Here is a 21,138-nt window from a genome sequence, read left to right on the forward strand (position 1 = left end):
AATTTGCTTAAACCAGGAGCCTACATTCGTCGAGAAAGCTGACAGCTCTGTTTTAGAATACAGATCAAAATATACTGTCAGCAAAACTGATCTGCCCTTTAAAATACAAGCCCAATGCCTAAAAACATTACTTTTTAACAAGAAAATAATAAAACTAGTACTAAAAAAAAAAATCTACCAGTGTCGGGCAACGATATTGCCATTTTCTCTTGCCACTTCCCAGCCTCCCTTACTGACTCTATAGGACCTACAGCCATCCAATGCTATAAGAAGCACTGATAACGAAGGAACTCTCTGAGCTGCCAGGTACCTGCTTCCCTAGATATTATTTCCACCTGTCTCAATTTTACCTGTCTGTCCTTTTCCTGTTTGCGCATATGGTGTCTATTTAAATATTAAGCTCATTAGTTCTGAAGCTCCTCCTGATCCATCTCTACCTTGGTGTCAGGAAGGAGCTCAGTCCCCATCATGACTTTATCCTCTGTAATTCCAAATGCCAGCTTCTAAAGCATCTTCATGCTATTTCCTCATGCTAGAGAGCATTAGAAAACATTTTCTGTAAATATCTCGCAATGTACAGGCAGTAGATTTTGCTTTTTTTTGGAAACAAACCAAAACCAAATCACAAAAACCCCCCGCACACCTTTTCTGAATCTCATGGGAAGTCAGATGGAGCAGGGGGCAACAGGGAGAGATAAAGCCATTTGTAATTTCTTAGAAGACCTAAAAAAGCCTCATTCCCCTAGGAAAAAACACCTCTTGAGGCAGGGGCAGTTAGCCACGCACAAACAGAAGTCACATACTCCGTGTTTCAGATTCACTTGAAGACAGTGACAGATTTCAAGTCTGAAAATTTCAGCCAGAAGAGAAATCCAAAGACAGGAAATAACAAATCCATTGCCTGTTAACGAGTAATTCCTGATCTCCTGTATCACCGAAACAAACCCTAAAGTGACAAGATAGGATGCAATAAATGCGTTTATTATGAAAGAATGATATCCACTACTACCTCAATATGCTAAAAAAATCAAGATGATAACTATCAAAGGCAAACAGAATTATTTATAAAGGATATTTCTGCTTCTGAAAAATACAGCAAAAGACAAAATGAGATGTATGCCATTTCTTCACTGGTGTTCACAAAAATAAATTTGGAATAAAAACTTATTGGCGTTGATAAAAATAAACCTGGAAAATAAATTTATTAGAAAAATTGAATATAGAAACAAGGAAGGGCTAGGAACAGAAATTGTGAGTACAGACATATTCTAGATGTATAAAAACAAAACATGTGAAAAAAATCAGGAATCCCTGCTGCAACAAAATCAGAAATCTTCACAAAAATTCCCGTCAGAGTTCCCTTCGCACAGATAGAAACACATGCACTTTTCCCCGTTTATAATGTGCAGCAAACTGTTTGATATCAGAACAGATCTTGACAGAAGATTCAAAACTGTGTTCTCATTTTTGTTATAGTAAAAAAAAAAAAAAAGTGCAGCAGCTAGACATAGAGGAAACTCTTCCTGTTACTGATGTCAAAGGCACAGCCCTTCAACGGGCTGCATCCAGTTCTCAGCTGATCCCCACAATCACGAGCAGGGTCAGAAGCCGTTCTTGACAATTCTGGCAGGACTGGAGAATGTTACACAGCTCTGTTAGGCAGAGAAGAATCTTAACACTCATTCCCAGTACGTGCATTTTACCAGTCCCTTTCCTTTGCCCAGCGGACAACAGTCTTTCGAGATCCAACTCTGAAGAAAATGAGTTTTAAAACAAATACCTTGTTGCAAGTACTGCCATAAAGCTCCATTTGACCTTGAAATCTGTGGCAAAGACCATGTTAGAGAGACGTATCGGGGACACTGAGCTGGGGGAGTCGAGCACACGAAACACGGACGCGGCCACGGGAACTGGGTGTATTTCCGTGGGAGGTGGTAGGAAGATCTAGCCACGCTCCTCCGGCACCCAGCGGGCAGGTTCCAGAAACCTGGACTGCGCAGCGAGGTGGTAAAAGGCAGTGGTCACGAGCTGCCACAAGGGAAATTCCAACTGCACATCTGTAAAAAAATTCTTCGCAGCAGAGCACGGGCACGGGTTGCCTGGGGACCCGGCTGCGAAACTACCATCCGTGGGGACTTTCAAATCTCCAGCGGAGAAGGCCCCGAGACGCCTCTTCTAACTTGGAAGCCGGCTGTTCTCGGAGCAGGAGGTTAAACTAGATCTCCAGAGACTGCTTTCACCCTATTTTTTTTCCTAAAATTGTCAACAGGATCACAGGTTTCAATTCTGGAAATCTTTTCTTGCTATTTTTTTTTTTTTAAAAAAAAAAAAAAGACATTTTAAATTTTGTAAATATTGAACTGTGAAGAGAATAAATGAAGGTGATATACAGTTCAACACACAGTGAAAAGAACAACAAGGAAATATCGTATTAGCCCAAAATACATTTAAGAATCAGGCTAACTTTAAAACATTATTCAACATTATCTTCAGGTAATTTTTCCATAAATTGTAACAGACTCAAAAGTCCTGCAGATGCTCTCTTTAGAGATGAGAAGAAAAAAAAAAAAAAAAGAAAAAAAAAAGAAAGAACTTATTCCAAGTTCTAAAGCAGCAAGGGATTATTATTCCCCCCCCGCCCCCCTCCCAGGAGATGGAATTGTAACTTAACTTTCCATTGAAACAGACCATTTTAAAGGGAAGGAATAATCTAAAAATATTTCATGGCTACCACCCCTGAATTTACCTTTGAAAGCTGTTTTATAAACAGAACACTCAGCTCAGTAAGTGTGAATTACTCCTTGGAGAATAGTATGAATTCTTCCTTTGGAAAAAATGACTTGTATTAATGTGGAAAGTCTACACTTTCTTTAAAACCAAACTGGGTTTTTTTTTTTTTTTTTTGTAAAAGTCCCAGACTAGGAAACAGATGAATACAATCCTTTGAGTGACTACTGAGTTTTCCAAAGTTTATAAGAGTGAACAATTCCAGATTTATGAATGTTTGCATTACAGAAGCCCAAAAGCTTAGACCTTTGTCAAAAAGGTTGGGTTTTTTTTTTTAATTCCTGAGGATAGTATAAACAAGTTAAAATATTTCACCATGGGCTTTCCAATTACAATATACACCATTCTTGGGAGCTACAAGGCCACATTAAGCCTCAGCCTAGAAAACTTCCATCTCTATAGGTTACTGACATCAATCAACAAAGACATGATGAAAAAAAAAGAAAAAGTATTTGTAGACGACTTTGAGATTTAACACAGAATTATTTCATGAAAAGTCTGACTAACACCTTTAACTGCTTCCTAGTGCAAACCAGTAGGTGAATTTATGCCAAATCTTAATGTACTCAGTTACTTGTCAGCATTCTGCGTGGCAGCAAAGGTATGCTTCTGCCGTAAGCTAACCGTGCTAAGTTACTTCATTCAGAGCCCTCTTGCCAACAAGGAGTCTGGTGCCACAATTGCCTTCCGGGCACAGGAGACCAGAGCTTGCACGAGGGTCAAGAGTCTGAGGACTGAGAACAGGTCAGAGAAGTGCGATTTACATTATTTTTCTTTTGACGAATTTTTGTAGTTGCCTCAGAAGAAGAAAGAGACATTTCAATTTGTTATTTTAGCTTGGAGACACCTTCAAGCGCTCTGATGAGTACTCCAGTTCTAAGATTTACACGAGGTTAGTAATCCCATGGATCAGACTGATGCTACTGACAAAAAGAAAAATCATTAAACAAGACTTTTATTCAGGAAGCGGAAAATGAAATGAGATAGTTTATATTAGAAAAAAATTTTCCTTTTTGGTTTATTGAATCAGGCTGTTACTTACATTGTTTCTGGCTAGCAGGCAGTAGGCATACTTCTGCCTGAGGGCAAGTATCTAAAAGGTCAACCTCTATAAATTTATAGCAGACAATTTCAGAATCACAGTTCTTAACTTTGTCTTTGTAATTAAAATGAACTTGACAGATCCTTGGATTTACCATCACAGAAGTACTACAACTCTATCCTTCTACCTCTAGATGCCACAAAAAAATAGAATCACGGATGGTTTGGGTGGGAAGGGACCGTTAAAGCCCACTATTGTGGTTTTGTTTAGGCACTGGGAGGCTGCTCTAAGGTCTCCCCGGAGCCTCCTCTTCTCCAGGCTGAACAGGATGCTTACTTGTCAGGTCCCATAGACTTGTGTATATTCAGGTTCCTCAGGTAGTCATGAACTCGATCTTCTCTTATAGTGGGAGGGACTTTGCCCTGTCAGTTCCTGTCTTGTGGTCCAAAATAGACCACTATCCACTGCTTTGACAGTAGTTCTGCACTTAAGAGATTCCCAATTTAAAAACAAAACAACAACAACAACAAAATCCAAAAGCATCCAAGGAAAAAACATGCAAAGGCTCTCCCTTCATAGCGCACCCAGACTTCAGTTATTTTTTGAGCCATGAGAATCACATAAGAAATGCTCTACTGGGTCACACTAATTGTCTATCCTGCCCAATATTTTGTCTTCAGTAGCACAACAGGAAGCGCTACTCACAGAGCATAAAGAATTTGTCTGGTAGGGGCATTTCCTACTAAAATTGGGAAGTTTAACATCTATTTTACTAAACCCTTTATATTGATTTAGGTTTTGATAAACAAAAGAATGACTTAGAATTAAGCCTGGCAATAAAGAGATCCATTCTTACGAGCATAAATGCCTTCAGAACTTATTTTTGGGAAAGGTAACATATAAGAAACATAAAGAGTTATAATCTCATCTCCCTCAGCTAGCACCCTGATGACTGTTACACTCAAGATATGACTTAAATAGCCTATGGAATAGGGCAAAAGATTGTTTTGGAAATTTAGAGTTAAAGACTGCTTTCTTGAGCTATTATAGGACTCTATTACACCAAAGAAAACTTTTTGCCAGCCATAACTAGATAGAGTTGACACATCTGCTTTGCTGTCTGGCTTACAGGTGCTCTTAGCTTAAGACTGCTTCTAATTGAAAAAAGAAACCAAATAGGAAACAGCTAGAGCTATACAACTCTTACACTACACAAACCGATTTCCAACACTGCATTTCAATTCCATAATGAAAACATTTATTACTACCACCTGAGCCAGAAATACTGCGTTATAAGGGGAGGGGGGGAAAAAAGTGTATGGGGGAAGAACTCACTCTACTTTTCTTGCCAAGGCTTGAAAGTTTTTCACCCCCAGCTCCATTTTCCAGCAAGATCAGCAAAAACAGTCACTCAGATACCCAGCTTTACCAAAGCAAGTAGTTAAAATTTACTAATTTCAGGAGTGGAATTGCATACAGTTTTGCTCACTAAAATCCACCAGCTAGCTGTAGAAATGAAAATACATAACATCTCACATCGGAAAGGTGATAAGTTCCTGGTTAATAGCATGTAAATGCTCTCCAAGTTTGAATAAGAGCCACCTTTAAACATGGAGTCACTGAAGTAACCCCACAGATTACCCTAAATCATGGAGGGAGGGGGAAGAAGTTAAATATATCTCAACAGCAACTGCAATGACGGTCAAGAATATAAAAGAGAAACTAGGTAGGGGTAGAAGAAATATATTTCATCTCATCACCTGCCATAGGTGAGCATTTGGCTGCAGTCGCTTTGTCAGATCTGTTACATTCTGCAGACAGACACTTCAGCTGTAAAGACAAACAGGCTCAGAACGGGCTCAATGACACGAAGCCACGGAAAGCACAGATGACAAACAACCCCACCTGAAGTCTATCATGTTGAAAGAACTCTGGCAACTGTCAACTTAATTCATCTTCCCGTACTTCTGTATGTGCACAGTCTACAACCTCACATGACTCTGCCAAACCTAACAGAAGGTTAGAGATTCAGAATCTCATACAATTTTATTTACTTACTTTAAAAAGTGATCTACAGTTAAACCATGTTTTAAATGTGTCCTACAGAAAGAAGTGATACCATCAACTGTTAAGTAGACCATCTCATGTGATGATTAGGCCAATCAACTGATTTTAGTAGGATAGACCAAAGTATCAATTTGTCAGCAACTATTTTAGGGAGGCGGTGGAAAGAAAACTATTAAAAAAAATTCCTCACAAGAATCTCAAACATTTCCTTTTACACTCTGAACTCTTGTGCAAGTTTTTGCTAGCTGCCCTACTGAACAGAAGTAAAGAAATGTGGTCTGCTAGGAAAAAATTAAAAGATGCTCAGAGGGCTGGAGCACCTCTACTGTGAGGCCAGGCTGAGAGAGCTGGGGCTGTTCAGCCTGGAGAAGAGGAGGCTCCGGGGAGACCTGAGAGCGGCTCCTAGTGCCTAAAGGGGGCTGCAGGAAAGGTGGGGAGAGACTCTTCAGCAGGGCCTGCTGTGACAGGACGAGGGGTGATGGTTTTAAAACAGAGGGAGACAGATTTAGATTAGATATTAGGAAATTTTTTTTTTATGCTGAGGGTGGTGGAGCCCTGGCCCAGGTTGCCCAGAGAGGCGGTGGATGCCCCATCCCTGGAAACATTCCAGGCCAGGTTGGCCGGGGCTGTGAGCAACCTGATCTGGTTGGAGATGTCCCTGCTCCTGGCAGGGGGGTTGGGCTGGGTGGGCTTTAAAGGGCCCTTCCAATACAAACCATTCTACGATTCTATGTTCCAGCTTGCAACACCCAACACAACAGATGAGAATATTAGTTAAAACTTGTTTCTGACAGATATAAAATGTTAATTTGCTCCCTTCATGGTTCTTCTGGCAACATCTGCAAACAGCACTAAGTAGCTGCTATGAATTCTGAAAATATTAATCATCAGGAGAAAGCTATTTTTAAGTTTCTTGGGCAATGTTTAGTTTCAGATGATGCAATTTGTAATCTATTGCTTCAGACACCTATAAAGGATAAATTTAAAGTTAAAAGGTGGACGGACTGTTTTATTTTGACTGCAGAAAACACAACAGTGTTTAGTACAAGCACTCAGACTTGTGCAGCTTTTGTTTAGCTTTTAGTTTATGTCCATAAAAATAACCACCCTCTCATGCTAAGCCAGTTAAATTTATTCTGGTAGTAGGATAACATGTTTTATGGCTAGTTGAACAGCAACAGATTTAACTTGACTTTAAAATTGTTCCCATAATTTTCTGGGAATCATACACATCAGAGAGAGTCTTAACTTAGTAACTAAAAATTGGATGCAAAGCTGTTTGAAAAACAGTCTTCCAAGAGTTCTCAGAGGTCCCCTGGTAAATGGGAAGAACATGTCCTTCAAAGCTCAAGAATGAGTATTTTCCTTCTACTAGCTGAGGTTCTAGAGGAGCTATTCCAAGCTACGAAGGGACTGAAAGCATTTTGGAGGGCAGAATCATAATCCAAGATTATTTTGATAAGTGGAAGAAGTGGTTTGAAAATAGGATGCAGTTATATAAGTGTAGCTGCAAAGCAGGAACCTACAACTGTACAATTACAAGATGGGAACAACTGAGTAGGCAGCAGCTCTGCAGAGAAAGATGGATGGAGCTACAGTGAATCACAGAGTGAATGAGTCAACAATTCTAGGCTGATGCAAAAATGACAAACACCTTATTCTAGTGAACAAATGAGAGCATTACAGGTTGGAAAGATCAAGTAATTTTTCAAATCTACCCAGTACTGGTATGGGTTTAACTGGACCTTTAGATCTAGATTTAAGTTCAGGATTCAGGCAAAACTGACCACTGAAAAAATACAGGGGGGAAAAAAAAAAACCCAAAACACAGAGTTTGAAAAAGCCTGACTTTCAAAAATGAAGCTGAAAAAAAGCCTGTTTTTCTAAACAGCAGAACAGAGAGGAGGCATTGTTTTTATTATGTGGAAGGTGTTATAAAGAGGTAAGGTGCCAAACATTCTCACATTCACCGGGAATAGGACAAGTCATGGGTTTACAGCGTAGCAAAAGACATCAAGATTGTTATGTTGTTCTAACATCTAGAGATAAACGAGGATTCAAATTGACTAGGAAACAAACCATGGAATATCTAATTACAGATTTTCAAAAAACAGGCTAAACAAACCACGTATACTTAGCTGGGCCTGTCTTTAGGACAGCGAAATTTTCCAGCCACATTTTCTATCACTATAGTAGTGAGAAGACAAGAACTTCACACTTCCAAATAACGAAATCCACTTCTGTTGCTTAAGAAATTAAAAGGACACAGAGCAACTCAACATCAAGACCTTTTTTAAAATTATTCCTATGAAGTAGGGCCCGTTATACTTTTAAGTCAAAGCATGAAATATCAATACAGCTCAACCACTTCTTTGGAAAGGGGTTTTTCTATACTGAAATGGTTAACTCCGAGCATTGGGAGTTAATGCTGAAATATAGTGCTTGCAGACTTCATTTCTAAGGTCAAACATTCCCAGTTTCACACTTTACACTTCTTGTTAACTTTTTCTGCCTTTCAGTTACTGTAAGTTGTGTCACTTAAATAATTTGGTTACTACAAAACATTTAACCTGACCTGTCCTAACACTGACACGTCCCTTGCAGCAAAACATCAAGGCACAAAACGCTACGCTCCCTCAACACTCAAATATGAATGCTATCTTCAATTAATAGTTCTTCAATTCCTCATACAAGATGCCTTCAACATGACTGTTAGTATACTTTTAATCTCGTAAGACACCTTACTCTTAAGTCAACTTCCTTTGACTTGCCTGTGTTGTGCACCACTCTGTTCTTGCAGCTTCACTGAGACAACAGCAACACACAATTATCTCTCAGTTTTTGGATGCAGGTAGCAATCACTAAACACCAAAAGCCACTCCTAAATGTTCATGAAGAGTACCTATCTCAAAGTCTTTTTTCAAGAGAGAATTCTCTTCACAACACCTAGCCAAGCCGTATCCACAAGTTTGACTGTATTAAAATATGCTTTTAAGAATGTGAAATATGTCAACTGAAAGCCTATTTGATATATAAAAACATAGATTTCTTCAGTGGATGCATGACTGCATTAACCAAAACAAATGGCGTTCATTTATTTCAGAGAGGGTGGGGAATAATCCTTCACTTCCTCTGCCCACTTAAGGAATTCCAACACTTCACAGATTAAAAAAAAAAAAAAAAGAAATAAAATGCATCATCCATAAACACACCAATCATCCTTTGTAATTCCTTTGTACAAATGCACGTAGCAATAGGTAGGAGACATGACTGAGGTTGTGATCTACTCTAAAGAACTAAAGCAAATAATTTAACAAACCCAAACTTCCTTCCTTCTTGGAAAAGGTGAAGGTCAGTTCTTCTGTTTCGCTCCAAGTATAAAGGAAGAGTTTCTATTGCAGACATGCAAGCCCTGTATACGACTTTTCCCTACTCCAGTCACAAACTCTTCTCGGAGGCTACTAGTGATATTAAACCAGTGGAAGAACTGTGAGACCAGAAACACTGCAATTTTGTATGTTTACCTCTCTTCCTACTATTACATTATGGCAGTATTTACTGGGCAGATGGAGCTATTATCTCCTCTAGTCATGTTTCATTTGTGCATTGCAGCACCGCCACAGTAACGAAGAGAAAGAGTAAAGGAATTTGATTTGGATCATACTTCCATAGAGAAGCGGCAGAAACGTATCCTGCAAGTTGCTTCACATATCCAATAGGAACCCAACCAATATAAGCCAAGACACTTCAACCACAGGCTGCGAATCTGCCAAACTCCAGGAGAAAAAAGGTTTTCACGTTAGAATGCTGGGTTATATAACCGCACAAGCACTGTACACCCAGAAACCCACAAGCAGAGCGTATAGAACCAAGCCACCTAAAAAGATAACAGTCTCTGAAAATGTTGAATCAAGTACTTCCAAGAATTTTCACTACTACTGTTTTACCTGTCACGTGTGCACAGCTAATAAAGCCATACATAAAAATATTACACACTTGCCCACATTTCACAAAGGAAGGTAAACAGAGTTTACTGACAAATCTTTATATGGAAACAGTATTTTGATCTTTTCTCTTTCTAAAGTGATAAACATGCAGTTTATTTCCATGGCTACTGACCTTACTGAAATTTCACTAGGTCCAACCACTTTGAAAGTAGCTTTTTGAAGCACCACGTCAAACATCATCAGTTCCCAGGGGCACCACAAAGGTACGCTTTTAACCCTGTTCAAATACGTAACAATGCTCTGGCCTTAAGTGCAAAAGGTGCAGAAATCCAGGAGGAACCTTCTCCTGTCATTCTACAAAGAACAGGGGTAAAAATATTGACTTAATATCTACCTCACCTTTCAATGAAAACTCCTACTCTTAATCCACAGAAAATTAAGTGATTAATATACTACAGCTACGTTTTAAAAAACCCAGCTTGGTAAATTTTCAGAATGCTTCCCTCAGAAGACCTCTGTAAGTCTGGTATTCCTCAAGGCCTAACAATATTTCAGGCACAGAATAACAGGTCTGGTATTCCTCAAGGCCCAGGTTTTCAAAGACAGAGCAGTAATGCCTTTCAGAGGCTTTACAATCAATTCCATTTACGCTTACAGACAAGGAGAGCCTTCTGTATTGTGCAGGCCAAAAACCTGCCATTAGAGGCTATTTTTTTTTTCCTGAAACCCTGCGTATGGCTTAACCACTCAAACGGCTGCAGGCTACTGTCACACATGTCAAAGCCAACAGCGCACCTCCATTTCCATTGCTCGCCCCCAATTCAGCTCTCTAACAGCGGTAGGAAAATTTTCAGACAAACACGGATTGCCGCTGTGGGGTTTTTTTTTTTTGCATTCTAGAAGTGCGACCCGGTGAATAAATAAAACGCAATTTACAGGGTTTGATTCCTCAAATAAAACAGAATTGGCTTCAACACACAAAAAATTACTCACTAATGGAAACACTGGCTTCTCCAAAAGGATTGCAGGTAATTTAAAAAAAAAAAAAAAAACCAAACTCCACAAGGTGTAAGGGAACCCCAAGACGAGGGAGCAGACCAACCCCATTTCCTACGCACCCCCCACCGCCCCCCCACCTTTCCCAGCTCCTCAGGGAAGGGCTCGCACGTCCTCGGGAGCGAAGCAACCGAGCAGGAACCGGCATCAAAGGGAAGGAGGGAGGAAGACGACGCCACCTACCTGTCCCAAAGGCTTTGGCCACGAGCCAGGCGAGATTACAGGCGATTTTCGCTCGGGAGAAATCATAATGGTCGAAGGGTTTGATGGCAGGAACAATGAAAGTCTTCCTCATCTCCTTGGCGTCCGCGGCATCCCCCATCTTCTCACAGGACCCCTGGCAACTTACATGGTTGTTCTTCCTCCTCCTCCTCCTCCTCCCGCCGGGAGAGCCGCCTGTAAATCCGCGGGCAGCAGCTGAGGGCAGCGCTGAGCCCAGCTGTCCGCGAAGGGCGAACGCCGCCTCCCGCCTTCCTCCGCACAGGAATGCGGCCGAGCCCGAGTGTCCTCTTCCTCCTCCTCTTCCTCGCTCTTTGTCTCAATTCACTCACGTCGCCGCTCTCCACTCCCCAAAAAACAGCCCCGGCCCCCCTTTCCCCGGGGAGACCCTCCGGCCAGGGCTGGGCGCTCCAGGCCGCCGCGGCCGCCAGCCCCCCCCCCCCCCCGGGCCCGGGGCGGGAGCCGTTGGCGAGAGGCACCCCCCCCCCCTCCGCTCCACCCCACCCCACAGCGGGCCGGGACAGCGGAGAGGCGGCCCAGATGTCAAAAAGCCGGGGGTCCGGCCCCAAAACGCCGCTGCGCAGCTCGCCGCCGCACCGGGACCGGTGCCAGCTGCCCCGCGCGCCGCCCCTCAGCACGGCGGGGTGCGCGCCCCGCTGCCCGCCCTCCCCCCCCTCCCGCCGCCCCCTCCGGCAGCCGCCGCCGCCGCCGCTGCGGGTTTTCCACCCGCGGCTGCCGCACTGGATGGGCGAAAGGCGGCTGCGCATGCGCCAACACCACAGCCGCCGTCCGCCACCGCCTCGCCGCTCGGGCGGGCCCGGGAGCGCAAGAGGGCGGGGCGGGGCGGGGCGGGGCGGGCTCTGCCGCCGGGCGGTCACGTGGCCCAGAACGGGGCGGGGGCTGGGTGGGTGGGGCTTGGCAGCGGGCCCCCGCCCCAGGCGGGGTCGGTCCGGGGCGGGGGGGCGGTCGGCCTGGCCCGGCCTGGCCCGGCCGTCGCTGAGCGGCTGCTGTTCCCGCCGGTAAGGGGGTGCTTGGCGGTGCCCCTCGATTGCGTGGGCCCGGCCTCGCCGCCGCCGCCGCCGCTTTCCGGAGCGGGGCCGTCGGCTTTTTGCGGGGGCAGGCCCGGGTCAGCCCCCAGCGTTGGGGCCGCAGCCTGCCTCGCGTGGGGAGGCCGGGCGGGCGGGCTTAAAATGGTTCAGGGCCTGTCCGCGTAGCGACGGGCAATTCCCGCGTGGAATTTTATCTCGCTGAGCTTTCTCGGGTCGCTAAAGGACCACTCCCGACTTGCAGTGATTATTAGCTAACCTGCCCTGTGCCCCGTCTTTGTGGTAATTTGGTGAGTGCCGTCCCAAACTGTTGCAGTGGAGGATGGTGGTCGGAGGTGGGTTGGTTTGAGGGTTGGTTTTTTTTAGCCCTACTGAGTCCCGAAAAGAATATTTAGACACAGTCTTAGCATGACGCCGTAAGGTTTAAATAATATTTTATTCAGACTGTTATTTCTTTGTGTTTAAAGTGGCCTGTGAATTGATCTGGACGGAGATTTTCCGTTGTTACATGGCTGTGCATGCTTCCAGCACGGCATGTGCACGGTGATACAAATACCGTGATTAGGAGGCCATAGCGTACTACATGATTTTACTGACGTGAACCTGTATTTACTAGGAAGGAGTAAATGAAAGGGCTCTGCAGGTCAGTGTTTGGAGAGAGTATTGCTGGCTCTCTCCTCACACGCTCTCTGGGACCGGATTCCCAAACTGTCGCGCGTGCCACTCGTAAGTGGTACACAGCGAGCTACAAAACTTGGAGCTGCTATTGGCAGCATTCAGCAGAAGGGAGGGGAGGAGGAAAGTTTAGAAATCCTTGCTTTAGCACACTTAGGACTGAAGTTCCCAGGCCCTCTACAGCAGAAATAGGAATAATAATACCAAATTAATACACAAGTGTGACGTGGGAAAATGCTCTCTATTCAGGAAGAGTATGTGCTTAGTTTTTGACGACTAAAGTAAAACCTGTATTTGTACATTTTCCTGAGTTACTTTTTAATCTATACCCTGGAAATAAGTTCTATTAGACACGTAACGTTATTTTAACTATTTGTTTTTACACTGCCACTAGAAAACTAGTTTAATTCTTCCTGTATGTTTAACAACAAACACCTGGAATTCATAAGCTTTAAAACCTCAAATGATTAGAGCTAGGGGAAAAAAAAATATGTGTCCCAGATCCCAACTCATTTATTTCTTGTATGACTAAGAAAGTACCTAAGAAATGAGATCAACCTACAGGAAACACGTTTAGGAAAACTATAAGGCCATTATTTAGGTATGATGGATCTAGCATCCACTTCGAGAGGTCAAAAGATTACCAACTGGTCCCTGTGAAACAATACGAAACTTTCAGAAACAGCTTTCTTACAGAAATGTGGCATAATCCAAACGAGCAGTCGTCAGTTATATTTAACATACTGCTGTGGGTGCAGCCTTTGTCCTGATGAAACCTGTTCAGAGTCACAGAACAAAATCTAAAAAAGCTGTGTTGTGGTAACTGCAATCAAAATGGTTTCTAATTTGCTCAGTGCTCTTAGCAGTGAATGCAGGAATGCAAAATCTAATATGTGTAAGTGGAAAAGAAGACATCACCACCAGTTGCTGGAGTCTTTGTGCCAGTTCTTCTGCTTTTGCAGACATGCCAAAATGTCGTCTTGCTTACTGCACTGTCAAAGAGATCAACAGTTGACATGGAAAGTGATTAAAATTTGCTCTAATTGTTCAGAGTAGATAAACAGAACAGCTGAGTGAGGGGTCATCCCCTTCTGCTCTGCTCCTGTTTATCCATCTTAAAATATTTTAAATAGTGATAATCTCTTCTGTGCACAATCTTTCTGCTGCAAAGTATTTTGTACTTTAAAGTTCGTTCCAAGCGGGAAGACAAAGTATTAAGGATTAAAACAAGCAGCTCACAGATTATTATTTTTTTTTTAACCATCTTTCTCCCTTCCTTTCCCCTCCCTCCCTCCACCCCAAATTAGGAACCCATTTGACTGGTTTTGTCCCGTAATTACATCATAGGCCCGATTCTTCACTGTCATGTGTCTAGCCGTTTATGTGGTGAGTGTACCAAGCCTGTTGTCAGTGTCAGGCAACAGGAACGAATATCACCATGGAGCTGTGAATAATGGTGTGGGTGGCAGTGGTTGCTAACAGTCTTAACCTTGGGAGACAGTGGAATGAGCCTTGACTAACAATTTTATACCTCTGGTTTTGACTTGTTGACTTCGGCAGGTTTTGTATTGGGTAGGTGAGGCTGAACAGGTAATGTATAAATAATTCTGTAAGGTTATTACAGCCTGAGGGTGATTTGTGAAATGGAATTACTGATACTCCAGCCTCTTAAACTTAGGTATTTTTATTCAGTATACTTCTTTATAAGGAATGGTAAACACAGTAGAACTGTAGAAGTTAAGAAATTATATATTTATCACGTGAGAGATTGTCTGAATTACTAAACTTCTTTGGCATTATTACTGAAATGCACGTGTGTAGTTTCTGCAAGGTAGGAGCTCTCTCAGAGCATGATTTTGGAAGGGAGTATGTTCTTCCTGTTTCGGGATGATACCAAAGTACAAGAACAGTTACATAATTATTGTTTTTCAAATTCTTCTATGAATTTGTAATCAGAAAGTGCTGAGGCATTTAAAAGGGAAGAAAACAGTTTACCAAATTTGCAGATTCTAGTAGAGTCATGAGTGAAAAGAAAAATAAAGCTTTGTATGGCATGTTACTTGGATTGTCTGTGATTTTTTTTTATACGATTAAAAATTAAAAAAGGAAAAAGGTGGAGTAATAGCTACTTTAGCTCATTTACTGTTGAAATCTGCACAGCCAAAAAGCTGCCCAATGAGAATCAAATGTAGTAGCTAACAGTCACTTCTCTTAATACTTGGATGCTACTGGTTTCATTCCTGAACTTGGCTTTGGCTTAATGTAGTTCCATCAAGGGGAAAAAAAATTTACGTCTTCCCCCGCCCCTCCAATTCCACCGAGACACCAACCAGGGAACAGAGCTCTCCCTTTCTGTGAGAGGCAGAACCTCTCAGCTCCCTCAGCACGCATGGCTAGTTGGTTTGTTTGTCTTTTTTCTCTGGTTACTTTGGTGTCTTCTTTTCTGAGGATTTCTTTCTTTTAGTTTATTTTTTAAATTTTTTCATCTGGTTTTCACACTGTCTGCTTTTGTTTTCTGCCCATCTCCTGGAATTGCTAGGGCGTTTTAGATGACTTTTCTTCCCTGGTGTGCTGTGTGATACTCCTCAATGCCAGTGCTTTCTCCTTCTTGGCATTCCACTGTTGTCAGGTTGCCTCTGAAGAGAGTGAATACCCTGCTGTAGCTGATATTTTTATGGTAAGCTTTAAAACATACGGAATAGATCCTCCCCTCTTTCCGTAAGTGAAATCTATGTACTGCTTCTTTGATGGCCACCTGTGTGTTCTCTAAGGAAAATCCTAAGCGTGTTTTATGAATGTAACCTTTAAATGCTAGAGCTGGCTTAGCAGCTCTGTAAAATACGTGTAGGGTGGGAAACCTGTGTTCCAAAACTCACTTTGTACAAAAATAAAATTACCATTATGGTACCTGTTAGATAAGCCTTTATTTGCACTCCAGTTCAGAGGAACATGGGCACGACTGTAGTTTTCCAATTGTGCGTTCAGGTATAAGAAGTTTGAATCAGTTAGCAAGACTTGTCACTAAGTCTGAACGAGAGTGAATACTAAATTGTGCACTTTTTCCTCTTGAACTATACTCTATTGAACCGACTGGCTGATTTTTTTTTTTCCATTCTGCTTTATGTGTGAAGAAAGATCTGAATGTTCATGAAAGCTCACTTGTTTTGAGCATACACATGATTTATTAGCAGAGCATGAGTTGACTTCAGTTTCTCATCTTTTGGCCCTGCTTTCAGCTTCCCCTGAAGCCCATGTGTGTCTGAATTAGGCCAGCAGTAAATAGGAGAGAATGCTCTGTTAGAACAGTAACATTCTGGTGTCATTTAATTGGAGCAGAATTATTTTTTTGGAATAAATGGTTGTGAAGATGGATGAGAGGAAAGCAAGGGAATAGCATAAGAGACTACCCGATGAAGGGTTTTTTCTGTGTATCTTCGAAACATCATCATTCAATTTTTCACTAAATTTTTTAGGCAGTTTCTCTGTTGCCCTTAACTTAGTGAGAAATTGCATGTTATTCAGGGATTTTTTTATGATTGCTTTAGGGAGCAGGTGTAAATAGCTGGTACGCTATTAAGAAGGGGCCATGGAAAATTAATATCAGATATTTTTATTGCAGCCATTGACAGTTTTAAGATTTTGGTTATACATGCATTATAAGATCATCACAACCTGAGTGCATAGAACTTTATTACATTTAATTCCTTTTGGCGTAACTTAATTTGTTTATAATACTTTCTGAGTAGCTTTACAAGAGATATGGCTTACGGGACATTTGAAGACATTTTCAATATATGAAAATGTATAGGATGTTTAAGCCTCATGTAGAACAATGTGACTTTAATACTCCCCTATTTCAATATATATTAGAAATATGGAAAGAGCAACAATTATTTTAATAGTTGCTTTAAACTAACTGTGTATATATATATCAATAAAAAATTGGCTCCAACAAGATTTTTTTTTAAGCTTTAGGTTAAACGTATGCGCAGCTCCCATTTGAAATCACTGGTGCTACAGCTATGGCTAAATTTAAGTGTGTATATAATTGTGTGTCTGCATTAAGGGAGTCATGCAGAATATTTGTGTTTGAAGAAAAAAACCTGGATGATTTCTTTCTTCTAGAAACTCTCAAAAGAGAAATTAGCTACAAAAAGTTGATACATCTCTCTGGTTATTCTGTCCTCATGTGGTATTCTTGCTATACACGGCTCTGTTAAAGCCTCAGGTGTTCTCTCGGCTGTCCCACCTGGGCAGGGAAGAGTCATGGTTCCACTCGTTGGCACGAAGAGCAGAAATATCCACCGTCAACACGGGTGTCAGAAAGAGAGCATTCTCTCTCGCTAATGCCAGTGTAGTTGAACAGAGATGAAGAAAGGGGGCAAAGCAGGCTGAAACTTGCTGTTCAGGGAATGTCTGAGCCTGAGTTGTGACGGTCACTGCCCTGGAAGCAGTCAGAGACGGACAACGTACACCTGGGACTCCCACTTCTGCCCAGTGCTTTGTAATCCCCCATCACCAAGGGGTTGTTTTAGCAGCCACAGTACAGTCAGTACGGATGATAATTTACTAAATGAGGAAGAATCAGCTTGGGGAAGAGTATGCTAGTAGGCACCGCGCTGAATCAAGGGGATCATTAAACAACAACAAAGGTAATCCCTGGAGACTTTGTGTAAGAAGAGGGACTTGCTGGCCTATAAACCTATCTGTTTCCCTTTGGTCTGACAAGTCTTCTCTGTTTGTCTCAAGCTCTTTCCTCCTTTTCTGTTTGATCTTAACAGAAAGGAAGGAATTGCCGGATGGCAGAATGTAGGGTAGCACAACAGATTTCATTGCAATGAATCCCAGTGTTGATACAGGTCCAGCTTGTTCAGCTGAGCGGGTGTTTTGCTATGCATAGCGTAACTGTTGAAATGGGTGCTTTAGGGTCTCTGCCCCAGCTGTAGTATGTTCTTTCAGAAGTGGGAAAAGCAGAAAGTCACGGTCACTGGAAGAAAGCTGTAACTGGCTCAGTAAGAAAGTGTATCCAAGGTAGAGGGCACACTGCCATGTTTTCTTCTCTTCTAGCACCAAGATCTTCAGTGGTATTGTACTGGTATAATGAGGAGTACTATTTATCTTCTTTGAGTAGAGAGATGAATTGGAGGTGAGACACTTCAGCAGAAACAGATGAAAAAATATGAATTATAAATGCTATTTATATTGTAGTAGGTTACAGAAGTTGTAGTCAGAGGCTGGGATATCGCGGTGGAAATGCAGAACAAAGCGATGAGCCATTTTAGCTCAGAGTCAGAATGATGAAGTTGTAGATACTGTAAGACTAGGCAAGCAGTAACAAAAAAAAAGGCTTTGATATTATTACGTTGCTCTGATTTCATTATTTAAGAGAGCCCAGTCCCACAGAAATATCCTCGCTGCTGCTTAGAGAGCCGGTTTCCTGTGTATTAACAGAAGATTGAGAGCCATCTGCATGGAGATGCTCTGTGTCTGTGCTTCTGCTGGCTCTTTAATCATTAAAGGAAGACATGTCATGCTTCCCAGGGCCAACACCCTCTTGTAACCACGAGTCCCTTTGTGGCTTCTTGCAGAGCAGACAGTGGCAGTAATGCAGAACCTTTTTCACAGCCTTGCCTTTTTGCTCCAACTTCCACTGATCTGGTAGGAGCTCTTTGTTCTTACTCGTCTCCGGTCTGGCTAGCCGTGTTTTTTCCTTGTTCAGGTTGTACAGTGCAGTGATGCTCTATTTTCAAGTATTTACATTGGTAATGTCAAGGGGAGCTGTTCCCCCGCAGCTTTAGTTTATTCTGGAGCTGAGGAGAGGAAAATTCCGAGTACGATGACTTACTCCAGTTCACACAAACCCCTCAAGAATGGTAAAGGTCTTACATACCCAGCGTGTGTGGCTGAATTGCAAATAATCTCAGAGGAACTGTTGTTTCATCAGATTACTTAGTTTTAATTTGTGTTGAACTCTAAGGTCAGTAGAGATATTCTGGGGAATAATGTGCTCTAGGCAAATTTTCCTGAGGGAAAACTAAGCTGCGGTGCCTCATGGTATTTTCTGGCCCTTTTCCTTCCTGTGTTTCCTTTGAAATGATCTCGCCAGATATATTCAGAATAGTTTTATAGTTTATTGGTACGTTTTGAATTGCTAGGAGGTGTCTTCCTCTTAGGCATGAGCCTAAGCCACCAATTTTTCACAGCTCAGGCGACTGTCATGGCCTGCTTGCTTCTTGACACCTGTCTGCTGCCTGGAAGAGAGCTTCCTTAGCTTGGGCTGAAATCTGTGCTGTGCCTGAAATCTAATTTCTGTCTGTCTTGCTGCTTGCCGCAGGAAACTATACTGCTTTGGCACGGAGCTGTTACAAAATGACCTTGTCCTAAAGGGTCATGTGCCAAAACAGAAAATGTGAACACTGAAATTGGACTTTTGCACGGCTGAAAGCTTTGAATCGTTTGGTTCCAAACAAAACCAAACCAACCCTGCGGAATTTAACATGGAAATTCTACGCTTACGTTTTATAAGAATGGTGTGTTAAACTTAGCCATTTTTTTCACAACCTGGCCTTATACCCAAGTCAGCTGAGTTCTGTTAAGACATAGCACAGATTTAATCCACTGAATTGGTTAGCATATTAGCACTGAGGGATTCCTTGGGTGCTTCATATGCGTTTCATACAGTCTTCCGTAAAGAGGAAACAGACGTCAGTGGAGCCTTGACCACGCAGCACAAGAGTCTCCTTTCACACTGCAATACTTCAGACTTATTTCATGCCAAAGGATTAGAAAACATGTAGTGATCTGACGTGCAAACTGGCTAGCCAGTGGGTTTTTTCAGTAAAGCAACTAAAAAAATATATGAAGTGCTAAATTGTATACCTTATTTAGTACAAATTTAATTGATTCCAAAACTGGAAAATCTATTTTAAAACTTGTAATCTGAATTCTTTTGAACTGTGCATTATCGTGCTGGATTTTTTTGCAGCTAAGTTGCAAATCCCAGAAAAAACACGGTTTGTATGGAAAGTTCTTGGCAGCTCTCTCTTGGAACAGCACAAACAAAACTTTGTAACAAGGAGGCATTCATGATTTCTGTCCTGTTACCCTCTGTTATTAGAGTCACCAGCTGTAAGGTTACTGGCATCCTTGACTCTTTCTAGTAAAAAGCGTAGGGAGCAGTCATTCAGGGGTGGTTGCATTTTTGAGGCTTGCTTTCTTTTTTAATAGCTGTTGTGCGTTATCAAGCTGAGCTAATACATTGTCGCATGTTCTCGCAGCGAACAAAGGTTAGGGAACTAACCAAATTTCAGAAGGACAAATCTGTTGGTTTAACTTCAGCAGTCTGTGGTCCTGAAGGGTGGAATTGAACCACAGATGGACAACTTAGTGCCACCATGTCACGAGAACTGGAGGTTTGTCTGCTTAGTATCTGCAACAGCTAGTTGATAAATACTGCAAGTGATTCACACAAACAGAAGATCAAGAGAGAGTTTAAGCATTTATGGTTTTTGAACATTATGATGTATTCTCACCTCTTTTGGTTATCTTGAATAACTTAGTCTCATATAATTTATTAGTATTTTCATTTATTCATTGCTTTCAAGTCCTGAGTTTTATCACACCTTGACTGTATTTGCTGGCATGTCTAGCTTAAGGGAGAAAACAAAACATTCTCTTTTATGCAATAAAACTTAATTTTGCATACTGAGTTTTAGATGTATCCCTTAAGAAAGAAGTACTTCACTTCTGATTTTCATATAGAATCACAGAAGGGTTTGGGTGGGAAGGGGCCTTCGAAGCCCACCCAGTCCAACCCCCTGCCAGGAGCAGGGACATCTCCAACCAGATCAGGTTGCTCAGAGCCCCGGCCAACCTGGCCTGGAATGTTTCCAGGGATGGGGCATCCACCACCTCTCTGGGCAACCTGGGACAGTGCTCCACCACCCTCAGCGTAAAAATTTTTTTCCTTATATCAAGTCTGAATCTATTTTAAAAATAGATAAATAAAAAGTCTCCTTCTATTTTAAAACCATGACCCCTCATCCTGTCACACCAGGCCCTGCTGAACAGCCTTTCCCCATCTTTCCTGTAGCCCCCTTTAGGCACTGGGAGCCGCTCTAAGGTCATTGGGAACCTCACCAGACCGCCACGACTTCTCAAATACAATGGCCAACGGCTTGGCACCTTCATCCGCCTGTTCCCTCAGGACCCGTGGATGCATCTCATCAGGTCCCATGCACTTGTGCACCTTTAGGTTCCTTAGATGGTCCCAAATCTGCTTTTCTGCTACAGTGGCCAG

At 42.2% G+C, this 21,138-nt stretch overlaps 1 protein-coding gene across 5 annotated transcripts in view; it reads right to left on the reverse strand.

Moving 5' to 3' along the window:
- The window catches only part of CAMSAP2 (calmodulin regulated spectrin associated protein family member 2), an 87,863-nt gene extending 76,271 nt beyond the window's left edge, over positions 1 to 11,592 (reverse strand). For 2 of the 5 annotated variants that reach the window (XM_086754101.1, XM_086754097.1), the window contains exon 1: positions 11,083 to 11,589. In XM_086754101.1, the coding sequence (XP_086610227.1) occupies positions 11,083 to 11,221 (139 nt within the window). In that variant the 5' untranslated portion in view covers positions 11,222 to 11,589. Of the gene's footprint in view, positions 1 to 11,082 lie in introns of all 5 variants that reach the window. The other 3 variants (XM_086754096.1, XM_086754098.1, XM_086754100.1) reach the window with 3 other exon arrangements.
- Positions 11,593 to 21,138: the final 9,546 nt, after the last annotated feature.

Source organism: Chlamydotis macqueenii, chromosome 8 (genome assembly GCF_036417535.1).
Source record: "Chlamydotis macqueenii isolate bChlMac1 chromosome 8, bChlMac1.mat, whole genome shotgun sequence".
Classification (NCBI taxonomy): domain Eukaryota; kingdom Metazoa; phylum Chordata; class Aves; order Otidiformes; family Otididae; genus Chlamydotis; species Chlamydotis macqueenii.